Raw genomic sequence first — 19,529 nt, forward strand, 5'->3', positions numbered from 1 at the left:
TGCACTTTCATTTCTGTCTTGTTATATAGGACACTTTCATACCTCCTAGTATTAGTCACACTCATGGACACGGCCCTTCAGATGAGGCAGAGTATGGTGAAGTAGTCATTTCTGAGAAGGCTGACACACCAAGCTCGCATGTGACAACCTGCTGAGTTCATAATAGGTATACAGTATGTGTGCATGCATTTGTGTTTGTGTGGATACTGCACTGTATCCCAGCCCTTCCTACCTCATTTCATTAGCTCTGACCTCTGCTTGTGTCAGCTAAAGTCGACAGCACAGTGACTCCTTGTACCTCACCCTCTTCTCATGCCTCTTGTATGTTCTCTCCATTTTTTTCTGGACAGCGTTTTTAAGTAATTTCCCCTCTTCTCCCTCTTCCTTTTTGCCGGCCACTGGGGCTGTGATCGACAGCGTGAGGGGTGAGGAAGAGAGGGAAAAGAGGGAGGAGGAGGAGGAGAACAGTAATGGGCAGAACTAAGTTAATAGCCCTGCTAGAAGAGCAACATGCCTGCCAGTGGTGCCTGGAAAATTTAATTAGCTTTAGCCTCAGCTCCAGTCCCAGTCCCACACCCAGTCCCTTCAATCTTCCACTTACAAATATCAGACAAAAAGGGATGAAAAGGAAAACAAGTAAGAAACAACATCTACAATTCAGGTCCAAAATCCCAAGAGGCATTTTAATAGCTAAATTGCGTTTACAGGAATAATCACAATATATTTTACAACCTGTTTAGGGTATTTCTGGAATTACATGCTGCTTTTTCGACGGTTTCCTTCAACCCAGACAGACTGTTTACCCCTTTAGAACTTTCTCAGCAGATAAACAACATTAATAAACCAGAAAGGAATAACACTTTTAGATCTTGAAAGCAGCTTGACTTAGTTTTGAGAGGTCATTTTGCAATTTTATATCATAGCTCTGCTGGGAATTTTTATTAGACAGTACACATATGAGAAAAATGATAGGTCTAAGAACATAACCCCTAGCTGTTTGTTGCATCTGTTTGATCTTATATATAAACACCAAACTTGGGGATATAAGATCCGATTTTGATTCTAATTCAAACTGTAGAAGGACATACTGTATACCAAGTAGGAACATAGAGAATCAGCAACTATTTTTATTTGGATTCTTTGTTATTTGACTTACTTTGTTCACTTAAAATCTAAACAAGTGAGCATTCAATTTCATGAAGATACAGATTCACCAATAAGTAGCTTTCGTAGTTCTATATTTAAAGTGTAATACCTGCACAATAGCTTTTATTTGATTGTTTCCTGTAGTATTTCATATAGCGCAACAGGTATGCGATTATATGTGTGTGTGTGTGTGTGGGGGGGGTGTTTTGGTTCAGTAAGGACTACTGTTCAGTCTGTAACTCAGATTTTACTTATGTTTTATTAAGTTAATGCTGCAGTGCTTGATTATTTAGCATCACTGGGTAAAAATTTTATATTTACCTTCTAACATATTGTAATCCAATTGCTCTTAGAAGACACAGGACTTATGCATCTACTTTTTAGCCATTTTCACACACGACTAGTATTACCTATGAACCTTGAGTAATATAATAATTGCAGAGGTCGTCTGTGATCTTTTTTTTTTTTTACTTTATTTATGAATTTTAACATTTTACATATCACACAGTGAGACAGAAATACATAAAACAAACTAACACAAAAAACTAACAAAAGTACTTCTAAAACCCAAAGACAAATGTTAACACAAATAAACTTAAAAAAAAAAAAAAAAAAAAAAAAACACAAAACTTTCAACATACGAAATAAAATACACACAATGAGGCTATTAGCGTCGCAGTTAAATGTCCACCAAAACATGCCAATCATAAAAGAGTAGGTGCTGATTAGAGGTCATCTAAAGTTTTAGGTGCTCCAAGATGGGCTTCCATATACTGTAAAACGAGACACCTCATGTCTCAACCTTTCAATGTGGAGTATTCCAATAAATTCTCTCAGCCAAACTTCAAACGTATGCGGCGAGTCAGATTTCCATAATTTTAGGATACATCTCTCGGCAATGACTTTACCGTAAGCCAACATAGTACAGAAATGTCTACCCTTATTCTCCAGTGTGCTAGAAATACCAAACAAAGTATCTTCGGGGTCAGGGTAATCTTAATCTTTTGTAAATCAGCCATGTCTGTAATTTGGAAAGTAAAAATTCCAGTGTTAATTACCTATCTTATTTCTGCAAAGAGATCCTGTAGTAATAATAGTCCTGTGCAAATTCATATCTCTGTAATTTTATTGGATTTGCAATATTGCTTGTTTCCTCTGTACATATTTTCAGCCAGTTTCCTAGTTGAGGATGACGGGGGGTGAGCTGGAGACGATGACTCAAAGTTGTAAAAGTGCTTTGGGTTGAACTTTAGGAGGCTCAATTTGTGATATTATTATTTACTGAAAGAGCAAACTTAAGTTCTTCAGAAGAGCAACATCTGAAAAGGTGGTGACTTGGGTGACATCCATGACAGCCACAGTAAGGGATTATTTTCATACCTTTCAGGTGTTATCTGTAAGTGATGAGCCTCTCCTTGATATCACAGATGGAGAATAATATCAGTCAATTTGAGTAAGAAACAGACTTGGTTTATCCCATGCAAATGGGGGGGTGGGGTTAACCCATAAAGACCCAAACATCCATCTATGACCAAATGCATCTGCTGACGTAAACTGTTTGATACCTGTTGATCTACTAATCCTATCAATACATGTAAAAAATTGGTGTAAAATACAGTTTGTCATCTTTTCATGGTCATCAGATATGACTCATTTGGACGTTCAGATCCTCTGTAGTTGCCTTGATTCACCAGTAAAACCCATGGAGTTAATCAATGACAGTGGATGGAGACACTTGGTTTGTGTTCAGTTAATGATAGATTTGCTGAAAAAGTCACTTTTTCTTCAGTTTTCTCTATTTTTGATATAATAATCCTCAACTTTAATGTAAGCTTTTATGAACATCTGTATGATCAGTGAATTACATATAGCAAAATACCTGATTTTCACTGGAAAAACGCAAAATACAGAGGATAATATTATAATAATTGGTGCTAAATCACTTAAGAAAGGTTAAATAGGGAGAAAAGTGAATTTGGGAACTGCCAGCAAAGTAGCAGTGGGTCTTTATGGGTTAAGACTTGATTTTGGCTGAGATGAGAAAGCTGCAGAAGGAAGGTGTGCATTTTTTTCCTTCTGATTTCAGCTCCTGCTGTAATTTTTTATTTTTTTTTTACTGTTATTTTCGTGTTGTCGTCTGTGTTCCATTTAAACTAACTAATGAACATGAAGATTTGGACATGTTTAGAACTTTTCTTTTCTACTCCACAATGAAAACACTGAATTTCTGCAAATGGCAGCATTTTTTTTTAAGTCTGGATAACCTGCAAAAGGAAAAAAAAACAAAAACATCAAGAACACAGTCATTGTTTTCACACACAAAGCACCCCCTCCATCCTGCATCTGTAATTCTTGTTCTCATGTAATTAACCTGTTGTCTTGGCTGCCAGTAAACTAATAAAACTGTAAAAGTCCTGATTTTTTTTTTGTTCTAGAAAGAGAGATGTGTGTGTCTTGTGTTGAAGATTAAAGCAAATCTGCGGAGTTTAACACACTCCAGTTAATTCCAGGTGTAATGGGAGCTGGCGATATCACAATTTCATGGTGTCTGCCTCGTCCTCCTGAGACAGCAGGACATCCCCAACACGACCACCTCTGACAGCCTGACAGAGGACAGCAAATGGACTTAACCTGATATAGATTCACTGGCCTGAAACAGTGGCAGGACGCAGGATGGAGATTGTCACTTCCACGGCACTCTGTCATCTTAAATAACATTCTGTCTGTGGGCTGTATGCCTGTCGTCCTTGATGGATCACAGCCACGGGAAAGACATGCCTTTTCCTCCCCTCTGGCATATGTGATCACTGCAGAAATGGCTGATGCCACCAGCCTTAGCAGCGTTTCAGCTGAAATACTGAAGGTGGTGGTGAGCAACAGCGGGAAAACTGAGAAATTTGGAATGGTTTGGTTATATTTTTTCGTCAGTAGCCAAGCCTTGAAAATATCATGTTTTTCTTTTTTTTTTTGTTTTTAACCCATAAAGACCTAGTGCTACTTCTGTGGCAGTTCCAAAATGGTTTTTATTCTATACTTAACTTTTCTTAAGTTATTTTTCACCATTTATTATAATATTATTCTTTGTATTTTGTGTTTTTACAATAAAAATTAGGTACTTTCCTCTATTTAATTCTCTGATCGTGTAGATGTAGATCATGTAGATTTCAGTTATATTGTAATTTTAATTCTTTCTTTTTTTTTTCTTGTGTATTGTTTACATCTGGGGAGGTATTTACAAAAGACGTTTTTGGCTTCTATCCTCTGATGCACAATGGTGTTACTTTAATAAAAATTGTTTTTTCTTTTTTCTTTTTCTCTTGCTGTCTATGATGTGCAAATAAATAAAATAAAAATAAATAAAAGATGTTCATGAAAGTTCAGATTACAGTTGAGGGTTAATTATCAGAAACAGAGAAAACTGAAGAAAATATTTCTTTTTCAGGAAAACATATCCCTGACTTAACATAAAAACAAGTGTGTCCATCCACTGTCACTGATCCAACTCCATGGGTTTTACTGGTGAATCAATGTTGTAGAAGATCATAGTGTATCTATGGTAACAACGGAGCCTCTGAACGTCCAAATGGGTCATATCTGATGATCATGAAAAGATGACAAACTGTATTTTACAACAATTTTTTTTTGCATGTCTGGATAGGATTAGTGGACCAACAGGTATTAAACATTATAGATCAGTAGATGGTTTTGTTTGTCAGTGGCTGTTTGGGTCTCTATGGGTTAAGTTAAACATGAGCCTTCATTGCTTAGTATTTCTCATTTTATATACAGAAATAAATTTCCAAGATGTCTGACACAAGCAGCTAAACAAGTTTTATGATGGTGTAGAAACACTCCACATTCACAGTGTAAATTAGAGGCATCACACACCACTAATCTCATACCAGGACATGAACAAAAAAGGCTTTTACATCACACTTGAATATTAAACTTTATATCATACAAATAAATGAGAAGAGTTTAGTTTGTGGATTATTAATGTGCTGTTTGTTTTTATCTCCTCAGACGGAATTTGTAGAACATTACAAAGCTCATAAATTAGAGCCCAACTACCAAATTGAATAGTCTGTGCTAGAAACACAGCTCTGTGTCGAGGCCTCTTGTGAGTGTTAAAATCGTCTCTAAAAACGCAGTAGGTTGATGTATGTTTGGTTTCCTGAACCATACAGTAATTCTCTGCAGTTAATAGAGCTGAATAAGTAATAGGTTTTGTTGCTGGTCTTCATATTTCTTCAGCTCATGTTGCTAACGGTTGTTGACTGCCTGCTGAATGTCGCTTGTCACGGGTAGAACATATGCTAATGACACAACAGTGGAGGTAATCACGCTGTCAGCCTGCCGGGCAGCCATGAATGTGGTCATATCAGCATTAACCACAACAGCCCATTTGTTGTTATTGTGATTCATGCCTGGTTTCTGATACTTGAGCTCTCTCTCTGATGCTCATGGTTTTTAAGAAATAATACTTAAACCTACTATATCAACATAAAAGGCCAAAAAACACACAAAAATATAAAATCTGATTTGAAAAACGGATATAATTGATTGCATAGATAACACAAAGACACTTAACGAACCTTTTCAAAGACTTTAAAAGTGAATACTGGTTCCAAATATTAGCTACAGGGTGGGGAAGCAAAATTTACAATGAACATTTAGTTGTTTTTTCTCAGCAGGCACTACGTCAGTTGTTTTGAAACCAAACATATATTGATGTCATAATCATACCTAACACTATTATCCATACCTTTTCAGAAACTTTTGCCCATATGAGTAATCAGGAAAGCAAACGTCAAAGAGTGTGTGATTTGCTGAATGCACTCGTCACACCAAAGGAGATTTCAAAAATAGTTGGAGTGTCCATAAAGACTGTTTATAATGTAAAGAAGAGAATGACTATGAGCAAAACTATTTCGAGAAAGTCTGGAAGATACTATTAAAGAAGAATGGGAGAAGTTGTCACCTGAATATTTGAGGAACACTAGCACAAGTTTCAGGAAGCGTGTGAAGGCGGTTATTGAGAAAGAAGGAGGACACATAGAATAAAAACATTTTCTATTATGTCAGTTTTCTTGTGGCAAATAAATTCTCATGACTTTCAATAAACTAATCGGTCATACACTGTCTTTCAATCCCTGCCTCAAAATATTGTAAATTTTGCTTCCCCACCCTGTATATAAAATTAAAATTGTAATAAATTCAAACTATACTGAGATATTTGACATAAAAGCATATCTTTACACAGGATTACTATTGCAACAACACATCATCAGTAGGGTAAAGCTAACCTGTCTCACGACAGTCTTTCCCCAGCTCACATTAACCACAACAGCCCATTTATTGTTACTGTGATTCATGCCTGGATGCTGATACTTACACTCTCTCTCTGATGTTCTCATGGTTTTTAAGAAATAACAGAAGTGACCAGGTGATGAACCAGAGTTGAGAAAATATCAGTCAGGAATTTAGGCAGCATTTAAGTAAAATCAAACAAAATGAACCTTAACCCTTAGGGGTCTGAGCCTATTTTGGCCGTTTTTGAGTACTTTTGATTTTGCCTTTATATACTACATAAAGAAATGTTTACTATACTCATGTTTGGTATCTTTTTTTTCAGCGCAACTTCATCTATATCATCTGCCTACTATTTTTTTCACTTTAACCTTCTATATCAACATAAAAGTCCAAAAAACCCACAAAAAATATAAAATCCGATTTGAAAAATGTATATAATTTATTGCATAAATAACACAAAGATGCTTAACAAACCTTTTCAAAAACTTTAAAAGTGAATATTGGTTCCAAATATTAGCTATATAAAATTAAAATTCTAATAAATAAAAACTATATTCAAATATTTGACAGAAAACCATATCTTTACATAGGCATTTTCTCCGCCGCCACAAGATATGGTAAGAAATCGAACGCCCGCACCACCTCATTTTCAGACTTTTATTCACGTTTGTTTAAATCCGGTTTCAAACTGTCATATCTCTGGTTGTATTTTTGCTCTATCAACATCAAATAAAAAATGGGAGAGTGTTTCAAGTCCACACTTTCAAATGCAATTGTCCCCAGTGGTCTACGTGACCGACTTCTGACGCTACGATGTGTTGAATATGTCATGTGATTCAGTCATGGAGCAGTGACTGTAGACCCCTAAGGGTTCATAGTGTTAAAAGTCAAACATAAATCATAATTTTGATTTAACATGGCCCTCCTTTATCTCAGCATTTGTAAAACAGGATAATGTAGAACAGAGGTGTCAAACTCATTTTAGTCCAGGGGCCACATTCAGCCCAATATGATCTCAAGTGGGCTGGACCAGTAAAATAATCAGAGTGAAAAAAAGGTAAATTACATTGTGAAAACGTTCATATCTATAAAGTTTAAAAATCTGAATAACATGAACATCCTAACATTTCCTAAGAAAAATAAGTGCAATTTTAAGAATAGTTTGCCTCAGTTTATCATTTACACATGTGCATTACAACTTGCATTACAATTACAAATACACAAAACATTTAGTAACAGGCAGAATATTGGTCAATTTTTTTTATTTTCCTTAAAAAAAATTTAGGTTCATATTTGTTCAGATTATTCACATTTAATGCAAAAAGATAGTTTGTAAATGTAAACACTTTCATGTAATTTCCCTTTTTTTTTACACTAAAACAAAGAAAATTTGTGGTTTTCATTATTTATAGGTTATTATTGTCGTATTTTACTGGTCTGACCCGCTTGAGATCGAATTGATCTGTATGTGGAACATGAACTAAAATGATTTTAACATCCTTGATTGTTAATATTTTCAGTGTAATTTTTGCATTTCACAAATTCATGCCACAGGCCAGATTAGACCCTTTGGCGGGACAGTTTTGGCACCTGTGGTATAGAGCAATACAAAGCAAGATTTTTTACATGATACTTTAGGCACTTAAGGTGGTTTCTTTTCAAAAATCTCCAAATCATAAGGAGCACTTGAATGTATCGTAAGTAACAGTGGATGACAAAACAATGCAGGTGCCGTGTGACTATCCTATTCCACAAACACAAGCAAACAACACACGCGTATGCATATCCCTGTATAATGAGTCTGACACCTAAATCAGAGGGAAGATTATTGTTTAGATTGTTTATGGTTCAGTGGTTCAGTCAGTGTGTATTATCCCGCCTGGATACACCTTTGTAAATAACATAATATGCACCAAAGGCAAAGATGTGTTATTTATATTAATTTATATTATATTCAACCATCCACATGTTCATAGCCGTTGGAAAAACATCTCTTTTTCAAGGTTTAGTGTTCCATAAGTGTGTAAAGGCGGGTCAGAAAATCAATTTTGAATTTGTAGATATATGAAATTTACAGTAAATGCATGAAGCGCAAAATTAAACCTGAATTCATTCAATAATGTAATTATCCAAGCATTGTTTAGGATTCAGAGGCCATTTTACCCTGAAATTGGTCTGTCAGGCAGTATTTATTCTCAAGATCTCTTCTATTTAATAGGCTCTGTAAAATCAAGTGGAGAGTTTGAGGTATCCTTTTATTTTATTAAGGATTAAGTTCACTGTTTAGTATTGAAATCAGGTTTGTGTGTGACGTTAGTATCTTCTGCTGTCCAAAGGATGCCTGTGTCTAGGTGATGTAAGTGCATAATACTGGACTACATCTGTGAGGCACTGCATGACCGCTCAGAGTGGAGCTGCACCCAGCATGATGCTGGTAGACGTGACGCACAGGAAGTCTAGTCTAGTACCCAAGTATAACCACTAAATGATAGGTGGTGCAGTGTGTGTGCTTGGTTCTGGAACAGACAGAAAAATGTACTATAGAGATGTAATGGTGTGAAGTGGTAAAGGTGCTGTGTTAGTCTTAAAGAACACAGCGTGTGGAGTAGTATAATGACTTTTTTCTTTCAAATTTTGGAAAGGAAACCTATTTTCTAAAGACACTGCTACACTAGAAAGACTGGAGTTATTTTTAGCCAGGGCCAGTCCCCTGAGACATTTTTTCCCACTATGTGGAGGACATGATTTAACAGAGGAAATATTGACTGTCTGGAAAATGTACAGAAACCATTTTAAAGAACAGGCTGAGGAAGTATGACAGTTTCAGTGCTCCGCTAATGGTCTGTTATTGTGGGGCAAGAGGGATTCGCATACTGTGTGCACCAGTGTGTCAGTGCTTTTATATATGCTACGCACATATCTTAAAGATTTTGTGCAGCTGTGAATGTGTGCTTGGTTACTGACATACCCTGCCTTTTCCCCCAGATCACTTGTTGTAAGTGGATATAAAATGCATGGATGCAAAAGGAGATGAATGGAAAGAATGAGTGATGAAAGATAGTGTAACGCAGACACCTGAGGGATCGGTTAATAAAAACAAAAACACAGCAAGTGTCTAAACAAGGATGGAATTTTATTTTTTGCTTTAATATTTTAGTTTAGTTCAAATTGGAGGCTGTCTCACTCCAGAGATCCCATGCGTTTGAGTCCAAACCCATTTGATGCTGATGCTTTAACGCAACCTTTTTTAGTGAGGTTCACTGCCCAGCTCTGCTGCCAAAATGTGCTCCTCTGCTCTGTCTGCCTGCTTCTCTTTTGTGAGACCACAGAATGCACATAGTCAGCTTAAATTTGATTACCTTTTTGCAGAAGCATGACATAGATAGTATGCTTCAGAGATGTGCAAGTAAATAGAAACAGAAATGGTTTGTTCTTGCTTGGATTATGTGAGTGACAATAGTGAGGATGGTGGAGAGACATAGGCTGTTTGTATAATATAGACATTTTTCACAGCAGACATGTTGGCTCATCTCAGCAGGAAAAATACAAGTCCTCCTAATATCATTAATGATAATGGATCTATTATGCATCCCACACCACACCTGTGAACCAGCATGCATGAACCAAACACTTTGAATCACTGTACCTGCACGGACCACAATTATTGTGAACATCAGTTTCTATGGAAAACTCATTGTAAGCCAAGCATGTACTTTATATATAGTTTCTAAAGAACATGCATTCATTGAAGTGGTGTATGGTTGCTATAGTTTTACTCAACCAATGGAAAAATTAAAAGTTTTTTACTTTTATTAATGCCAAGTCTGAGAATATTGTAAAAAAATATCACAGTGCAGAGGTTCACCTTGACTGTATCTGATCCAGTGACAGTCATCAATGGCTGATGCTATTTCCAGATAATGAATAACCAGTTTTTCCGTTTTTTTTTTTTTTCAATGTCAATCTAAAGGTGGTTTTGATTGTAATCTTCAAGTTTGCTTTATTTCATGAAACTGCTTGTCTTTCATTAATTCCTTTCTTTTTCTTCCCATTTTCTGCCCCTCTCTCATCATCACTTCCATAGGAACCTTGTGGAACCTGTCATCTTATGAACCCTTGAAGATGGTGATCATCAACCACGGCCTGCAGACTATGACCAACGAGGTCATTATCCCCCACTCGGGGTGGGAGCACGAGCCAAATGAGGACTCAAAGCCTCGCGATGCCGAGTGGACCACTGTCTTCAAAAACACCTCGGGCTGTCTCAGGTATTTTTGTTTTCCAGATTAATGCATCTAGAAAAAGCAAAATAATCCAATCAGGGTATGCCACTGATTTTACATACATTTAGTTTTTCTTATCATGGAACGTTCTACTCAACCTTTCAAAGTAGTCACTGCTGTCTGCTCTGGCATTGGAGAAAGCTACAGTTTGAAGAAATATCCTTGATGTTGTCTCAAGGGTAATGTTTTATGGTCTAAATACATGCATTATTAAGTTTCACTACAGAAAACTGAATTAGATTATTATACAGTCTGTCCTGCTTCAATTAAATCCTTACCTTAACTCATTTATTCTCATTTTGTCTCCTCTGACTCCCCAGCTATAAGGTAGAAACAGACTCTTCCAAATATTGGGATAAATCATACTTTTTTTAGACTTGAGTCTCAATAAATCCAGTTGTCAGTTAAGAAGGGTAGGACAGAAAGATGGCGGTCAACATTCTGACTGTATTTTTAATGCCCAGTACCTTAAATGACAAGAATTAGTCACTTGTAGAGGTGGTCAAGTCATGCATTGCCAAACCTTTCTCCACACTTCATCTTCCACCATCCTTCTGGAATAGGGGTAAAACCTTGGTAGAGTCTGGGCTGTTTGGCTAGACTTACGCAGGGTCTTAAAAAGTCTTAAAAGTCTTGAATTTACAAATCTGGATTTAATACCTTAAAAAGAGTATTTGAAAGTTATTAAATTTGATATGGTAGGTCTTCAGTTATGTTGCCATAAACTTGTTGGCTGAATTGTGTTTAAAGCTGCAAAGAAAGTAACGTTAGTCTACTCAGTTCCACTTATTCCAACCTGATAAATTTATACTGAAATTAGGAACCAATTATTGTTAACTTTGCAGCCCCCTGGTGAGAAATGACTCGGAACAGGGGGAGTAAATAAATAAATTTTCCTGAATTCTAGGAGTCACAAAGTTTTGCCAGTATGGATGTGAAATGGGCGTTAAATTCTGTTCTAAGTAGTCTTAAAAAGTCTTAAATTTAACTTGTCAAAACCTGTAGGAACCCTGTTATGTCTTAAAAAGAATGACATTTGTTTTGGGTGACAGTTCATGGCATCAGGAGATTATCTGTTTTAGTCAACACCTGTGAATATGAGGAAGAATGCTATGGATTTGCAATTGCTACATAAGAAGATGTGTATTTGTCTAGATTTTCCATTTTCAACATTTAGCTTCTCAAATATTCTTGTTCTGTAATGTTGTGAGGGGGACTGTGAAAACGATGCCATGTAGATAGCAGAAGGAAAGCAGCAGTAGTAGTCGTACTTCCCCCGTCCCGCTGTGAGCCGGGCTAGAGGTGGACTAATATAAACTATATGGGATGACTTTCTGACGCCGAGCCAAGGTCAGACTTTACATGATTTAGATTCTTTAAACACTACGACAATTTATGGAGTGGCAGATGCTGTGCTCTTGTTTATACATGTGTGCATTTGAAGTATGTGGAGTGGTTGCCCGTTGACTGCAGGAAGTTGTAAAACTCTTCATAGCATTTGTCAAACCTCCATTTCTTTTTTCTTTTTTTTCAATTCTCTTTTTATTAGGATTTTCCATGGTTCACATGTTTATTCGCTAAACAATTCACCATTCTCATCCATTCATCCGAAAATTACAACTGAATCCCACAGCGATACGTCCATTACTCCACAGACAATACAGATAAGGATGGTTGGTCCTCTTTCAGCAATACAAAAGATATAATTTATACAATACTAAATTAAGAACTAAATTCCTTGGAACAGGAATGCTGGGGTGCACATTTGTCATATTAAAAAATTCAAAGAAAAAAACATCGATACAAAAGAGTTAGAAAGGAAAAAAGGGTGAAATGGACAAAAGACATGGCCTTAGACCAGTGGTTTCCAACCGTTTTTGGCTCGTGACCCCATTTTAACATCACAGATTTCTGATGACTCCCAACATTCAAAACAGAGACTTTTTTGTTTTGCTAAATTAATTTGTTTTTGATCATGTAATAATTTGCTATAGTATGTTGCAATTAAACATTAATTTTAGATGACATTTAGTCTATATAATGTATAGTATTATGGATGGAGGCAGAAAAGCCAGGTGTAGATTACTGCACAAAGTGAGAATTTTATTTTCCTTGGTCAGGATATGTACAGTCAGTCCAGCTTGGATTTACAAGGCTGACAATTAATACTGAACAAACAATAACTCAAACTATGAATTATGAAAGAGCTGCAGCATCTGAAACCGACCACAATGAACATTTGACAGATAAACAGAACCACAGTGCTTCAGTTTCAGCTTCACAGTTTGTCATGTCTTTTATGGATTGGGATTGTCTCTCTCAACTCACCATATATTTTTTATTAGTAAGCTTTTATTTTTATTTTAATTTTTATCAATTACTAGAACTTTCAGGCGACCCCATTGAATTCCAGGGGTCTTGACCCCAAGGTTGAAAAACACTGCCTTAGATAAACAATGGTCGAACTGGTGTGACATACCTAACCCATCTTTCCCATCTTTTTAAAAACAGACCTTGCTCAAACCTCCATTTCATCTTTCTGATCACATATTAATACAACTGCAGTAGTCTGTGCTTGGAGGACAAAGGCACAATGAATATCAGTTTCAGTGAAAATTGGAACAGCACTTAAGGCAATCTCATTTTCCTCTTCCTACATGGAATAGCCTCATGTTGCTGTTGGTTGATTTAACACACATGTACACAACAATTCTATGGGCAGGAAACTGTGTCTGTGTGGTCAAACTAGGACAATGAACTAGTTTAACCTCTGATGCCTGGTCATATCATGTGCACATTCATGGATACTTTGGAAAAGGCAACAAAAATCCTCTAAAGCAAGCATTTTGTTACATGCCTATTGTGGTGTTTCAACACAGAGGTGTAAGATTTTAAGTTTGTATGAAATGCATTCCTATTTGGTAGTGACCTAGTGGAGGTCTGTGATTGGGGATTTTATAGTGTATGATTGGTACAGTGCCACTTAGAGCCCCTCCCCCTGTCTTCTCTTTTCGACTATGGAGCCTTAGGCAGTGAATAACGTGTTTGTGTGGCTATGCTTAAAATAAAAAGGAAATAGTTCGGTTTTTCCTGAAGTCTGCCGTTGTGTTTTTCCAGTGGTCTGCTTAAACCGTTAAACCCAAGGTTTTTTTTGTGTTAAATACATGACACCTATAAACCTCACATATACGAGTGAGAGCTGAAGCCGAAAGGATATTGGCCTCCAGATGTTACCATCAGTGTGTTTTTATGTACATTTTGACGTATTACTGTAGAAAAGGTTGAAAACGAAATAAAAAACATCCTTTTCTGAATAGGTTTTGATCTAGCAAACATTTACCTCACATGACTGATCAGCTGTTTCTACTTCTTCTGCATTTCCACAAGGCATGGTGGTGAATACTAGCTGCCATGAAATAATACTTCCAGCTAGCAAGACTGAATAAAAATCATGAATTTGCATTTTTCTCTCATATCTAAAGACACTGATTGTTACAATTCCATCAGATCTTGGAAAAATCCAGCAGGAACAGTCAGTAAATACTGAAGTTAATGAACAAAATAACTAAACTGACAACACAAAATTGAACTAATCCAACAGAGAGAAGCTACAGTAAGAGTGTTGATAGTTGGTGCATGTGCCTTAATGTGGAGGTGATGCAGATAAACAGTAACGCCCACTAACAGGTAACCATCAAGTTTCTTTGGCAGTCGGAAAACAATTACTTTTGTTTCCTGTTTAACCCAACCATACATCTCTTATACCACTACCTCCATACAGCCACGCATTGCAGCCTATATGCTCCGAAACAGCGGATGGAAACACACCTAATTGGCGTTTTCTTTTCTTTTTTTGGGGACCTTTTTGTAACATAAGAAGAAGTTTGCTTCAAATCCCCTTGACAATTATATGGAAACAGCTACTGACGGGTTTACGGTACAAAGTAAAAAAAAAAAAAGGGCTGACATGTCTAGAGTACAGGCAAGCGTCAAAAACACCCCTTTGCCTTTTGTCTGCTGTCATCAGTGGAGGATGATGGTTGAGTCTATCGATGAATTCCTGTTATTAACTTCCAAGCAGTTATCCCTTCTCGAGTAGCTCCTCTTCTCCTACCTTCCCTGCTGAATCTGTCATTCTGGCTTCAACTCCAAGTGACAGACTGTAGTTAAGTGTGTCAGTGTGAAAGACATGGGAGTGTGTATGTGGTTTATCATGCCTCACGCCTGAGTGTGCTGTCTCTTCCTGGGTGAGCCAAGCATGTCTAGACTGTAATCCAGGGCAGAACGTCTCCTGCAGTAGATGCTGCGGCATGCTGGTTGACATCCAGAGCTATCTAACATCCAAATCCATCTCCGACAGAATGTACCAGAATGTATTTCACACATTATTGCTTTGCATCAGATGGTTTGCTGCTAGTCTTCCCCACTGTCAGCCAGGCTGTCGAAAGTGTGGTCGCGATTTTAGACCTTTTTTCTTGCTGAGCAGAAGAGCGGCATTAACAGTCCAGGAGGGAATAAGGGAAAGTGTTGTCAGTGTTGTCACACAGCTATAGAAAGTCATAGAAAAGTCATGGAATTTTACATCAAAGCTCAAGTGGGAAAGCTGCTCTCACTGCTTTTTAGTGTTTCATCGTCTTTCTCATGATTCCTTCGTACTTTTCTTATCCGCCACAGTCTTTCTTTTGGCATTTTCTTCAACTTCTAGCCAAACACTACATTTGCAATCTCATCACCCCTGACACCACACATCTCATTGCTGTCACATATAACAACATCTCCCTGTCTATCCCCCGTACACTATATGCAGACGGATGAAAATGCGTCTCCATGGTAACAGTAACCAAGCCCACAGTTGCCTAGACGCAGGGTTTATGCACCAGGGGAAGAAGTGCTGATGCCAGGGAGAATCTATTTACTCATGCCAACAGAGACACAGCTTACACCTCAATAAAGGCTGGGATAGTTTTATTATAATGGCCCCCTCTGTCGATAGAGGCCGTCTTATTTACAGTGTTTACGTTGTGAGCTCAGTGAAAGGGAAAGCTGTGTGTGTATGGGTATATAAGCACTGTAACAAGATTTGGTTTCAAAGCTGGAAACAGTCCCAGTATCCCAGTAAGAATGAGCTTTTATATTTATTACTGCTGACACATCTGGTGTGCATATACAGTGTTAGAGACAATTACAAGGTTCACCTCCAGCAGTAACCTCTAACAATTACCAGGTCTCTGAAACTGATAAGTTCACTTCACTCTGGCTTTGTGTGTCATGACAAAAACCTGGTTTTGACCTGTATCCCAAGTTCTTTTCATTAACCCATAAAGACTCAAACATCCACTGGCTACCGAACTCATCTCCTGATCTAAAATGATGAATAGTTTCTGATCACTAAGCCTATCAATCCATGTTAATTATTTGTGTAAAATGCAGTTTGTCATCTTTTCATGGTCATCAGATATGACCCATTTGGACGTTCAGAGGCTCCATAGTGAACGTGGAAACACTGTCATCTTCTACAACATTGATTCACCAGGAAAACCCATTTGTTTGATCAGTGACAGTGGATGGACATGCTTGTTTTTACATTCAGTTAGCAATATCTTTGCTGAAAAAGCCACTTTTTCTTCATTTTTCAATTTTTTGATATAATTAACTTTGAATTTTCCCTGTGTTTTCATGAACATGTATATGATCTGTGAATTAAAAATAGAAAATACATGATTTATACCAAAAAATGCAAAATGCTATGGATAATATTCTAAAAACAGTTACGAATCAGTTAAGAAAGGTTGAAATAGAGAAAAACTCATTTGGGAACTACACAAAAGTAGCACTGGGTCTTTATGAGTTAAAATCACTATATAGAACCACGCAATGTCCATACCACAGAAATGACTGTTGTTTTTTTTTTTAATACAGGTTATATTTATAACAGTGTAGGGAACGCGTGTCAAACATACAGCCTGCTGGCCAAAACCGGCCCTGCACAAATTTTTTTAATGAAATGTTAGTTTTTTCATGTTTTTCACATCTTTTTTTGTAAAGTGTAAATATTTTCATAATTTAATAGGGGAGGGTTTCTACTAAAACAAAAAAAAACCTTGGAGTTGTCATTATTTATAGGTTATTATGTCCTTATATTACTGGTCCAGCCTCCTTGAGGTCAAATTGGGCTCAATGTGGCCCCTGAACCAAAATGAGTTTGACACCACTGGTATAGGGGCATAAATTAACATCACAGATTCTGCAGATAAGCTGCAAATCATCACATGTATGTTTGATTCAGACTCTTAATGAAAATCACATCATTTTCACTTTTATACTGAAAATGAAATGCAAAAATTACAATTTCCACTAAAATAGCAGTTCACATTACAAACAGTTGTATTCTGCTTATGATCTGCATTTTCACTGATGTATGATTGTCTGTCTTGGAATAGATAAAGATTTCCGAAGTCTGCTCAACTTTTCCCCCATTTCTGGGGAGGTTTTTATGTATTATTCAGAATGAGGGTCAAAGGACAGACATTGCTGTGCATTATATCTAGAGTATTTATTGTAAACCCTTGCTCCATCACAGTGCAGTTCAGGAAGAGGCTGTAGTATGTACACTTAACATCATTTAAAGACTCTATAAAATCCTCTATAATGGCCATAACATTTATCAGCAATTCTAAGCTTCAGGTACAATACAAATACTTCTTGCAGCTCAGGTGAAGAATATAGAATGAGGTGAAGAACATCAAAAATTACTCTGTAGATCATTTGTTATGTATGCAGCCTGCACACACTGAACATTTTAATTTTTACCTTTAGTGGAAGGAATTTATTGTGTCATTCCAGGCGTCTGAACAGATCTATTCAGCAATTCAAATCCGTCTGTTGGTGCTCTCATTGACAGCTGGTCCCCAGCTCCCAAAACACAACTGAGTCAACTGCAGCGTCATAAGCATGGATTAAAGATGGAAATAATGTTCCTGTATTTCAACTGAAAAACAATGACAGAAAATGTCATGCAAATGGAAACGAGCTGGTATGTGGCTGAAGATCCTGCACAGGTTATTGAAAATGGAAACAACAGTAAAATACAGATGTTTCATCTGTTAGTGCGATAAATATTGAGTTAACCGGTCATAGTAACTGCTGTATCATCTGGATCTGCACAAATCTGTATTATCTGGATGCTAAATTAAATGAAAATTGTTAATTTGAATATATGATGATGCTATGATACAAATTAGTGACATTAGGCATTATTGTTATAATAATAATTAAACAAATTTTCTAGTCTCAGGTATGTAGGTATTGTTTTATTGATGCTATTATTGATCAGTTCCTCCAGTCAACAATCCAAACAAAATAAAAATTATCCAGAACTCAGTAGAATGTCTTAAAATTAATTACACTGTTACTGAAGCAGGTTGTTGAAATTGTTTTTCAGTTGAAAAGCAATGACAGAAAATGTCATGCAAATGGAAACAAGCTGGTATGTGACTGAAGATCCTGCACGTCATTTAAAATGGAAACAGCTGTAAAATACTGACGTTTCATCTGTCAGTGTGATAAATATTGAGTTAACCGGTCATAGTAACTGCTGTAGAAACTGCACAGGATGGATGTACTTTTCCTTTAGTCGTTATAAAAGAAGAATCTGCACAATTGTCAGATAAGAACCTGGATCAATTCAATTGAACTGGAAGTTGAATTAAAATCAATACATTCTAAGTGATGCACAGACTCAGGGTACACATATGGTCGTGCATATGTGTTGCTCTTGACCTTGCAGAGGTCAGCCAAGGCTCCATCCATCTCCATCAGTCTCCATCCGCCTCCACTGGCCCAGTCCTCCCAGCTGCTCTTTTGTCCTCTGATGGCCAAATGACTCTGAATGACCTTCACACTCACACCTCATCTGATAAAGCAGACACACTATAGACACATCCAGATCACAGTGACAGGCTGTCAGCGTCTGCACACACAGACACAGCTCTAAAAAACATCCACTTAATAAAATGCTCCTAACAGCCGTTACTCCTTTGTGCAAAATTAGGCCAGTGAAAGCCCAGTTTTATCTGATTTGTACAACAGCACAAAAAATAGTATATGTGTCCAATTTAATGCCCTGGTTATTCTTAAAATTGGGGCTTTTTCAAAAATGTTTGTGATCCATTGTGGTCCTGTTTTCTTTTTGCCGTCTTACTGATGCAGACACTGAATAGCATTCTGTGTAGATCACAGTACACTGAACACTGACAATGTCCAAAAATAAGAGCTTTTCTTTCATAGATTTAAAAAAATAAAGAGGCTTGTGCTGCTGAGCGTGAATGGTAGCACTTGGTAAAAAAAAAAGGAAATGTCCTTTTTTTTAACCACAGTGCTATTGTGTTTTGGTATTTTTTGGTCAGTGTGCTGCCTTTTTTAATCATTAAATGGGTGTAAAAAAAAAAAAAAAAAAAAAAAGTCAGGACTGAAAATTAATTTTTCTGTTAAAAAGGAGACACAAATTCTTCTTACAATGGCTCTGTACCCGACCCTGTTGTGGTGGATTTTAGCACCCACATACCCACATTTTCCACAACACATAAAATAATCATGTATTTTAAGTCGAGCATATAACAGTGGGAAATTACAGTACTCACTCTATATAAATAGTACCTGGATTAGTAATGTGTACCGACAGTAATCCCCTGTAGGATTGAAATACTTCCCCAGTAACATTAGATAACCTGGCCGGAGACAGCATCACCTTTCTACTGTGTCTGCACTGACAGATGTACCGCCCATAAA

General features: G+C 36.9%; 1 protein-coding gene across 1 annotated transcript in view; it reads left to right on the forward strand.

Annotated features, from left to right (window-relative positions):
- arvcfb (ARVCF delta catenin family member b) overlaps positions 1-19,529 on the forward strand; it is a 278,368-nt gene that overhangs the window by 191,671 nt on the left and 67,168 nt on the right. The window contains 1 exon segment of the mRNA XM_030142598.1: positions 10,544-10,727. Within this exon segment, the coding sequence (XP_029998458.1) occupies positions 10,544-10,727 (184 nt within the window).

Source organism: Sphaeramia orbicularis, chromosome 9 (assembly GCF_902148855.1).
Source record: "Sphaeramia orbicularis chromosome 9, fSphaOr1.1, whole genome shotgun sequence".
NCBI classification, from domain to species: Eukaryota; Metazoa; Chordata; class Actinopteri; order Kurtiformes; family Apogonidae; genus Sphaeramia; species Sphaeramia orbicularis.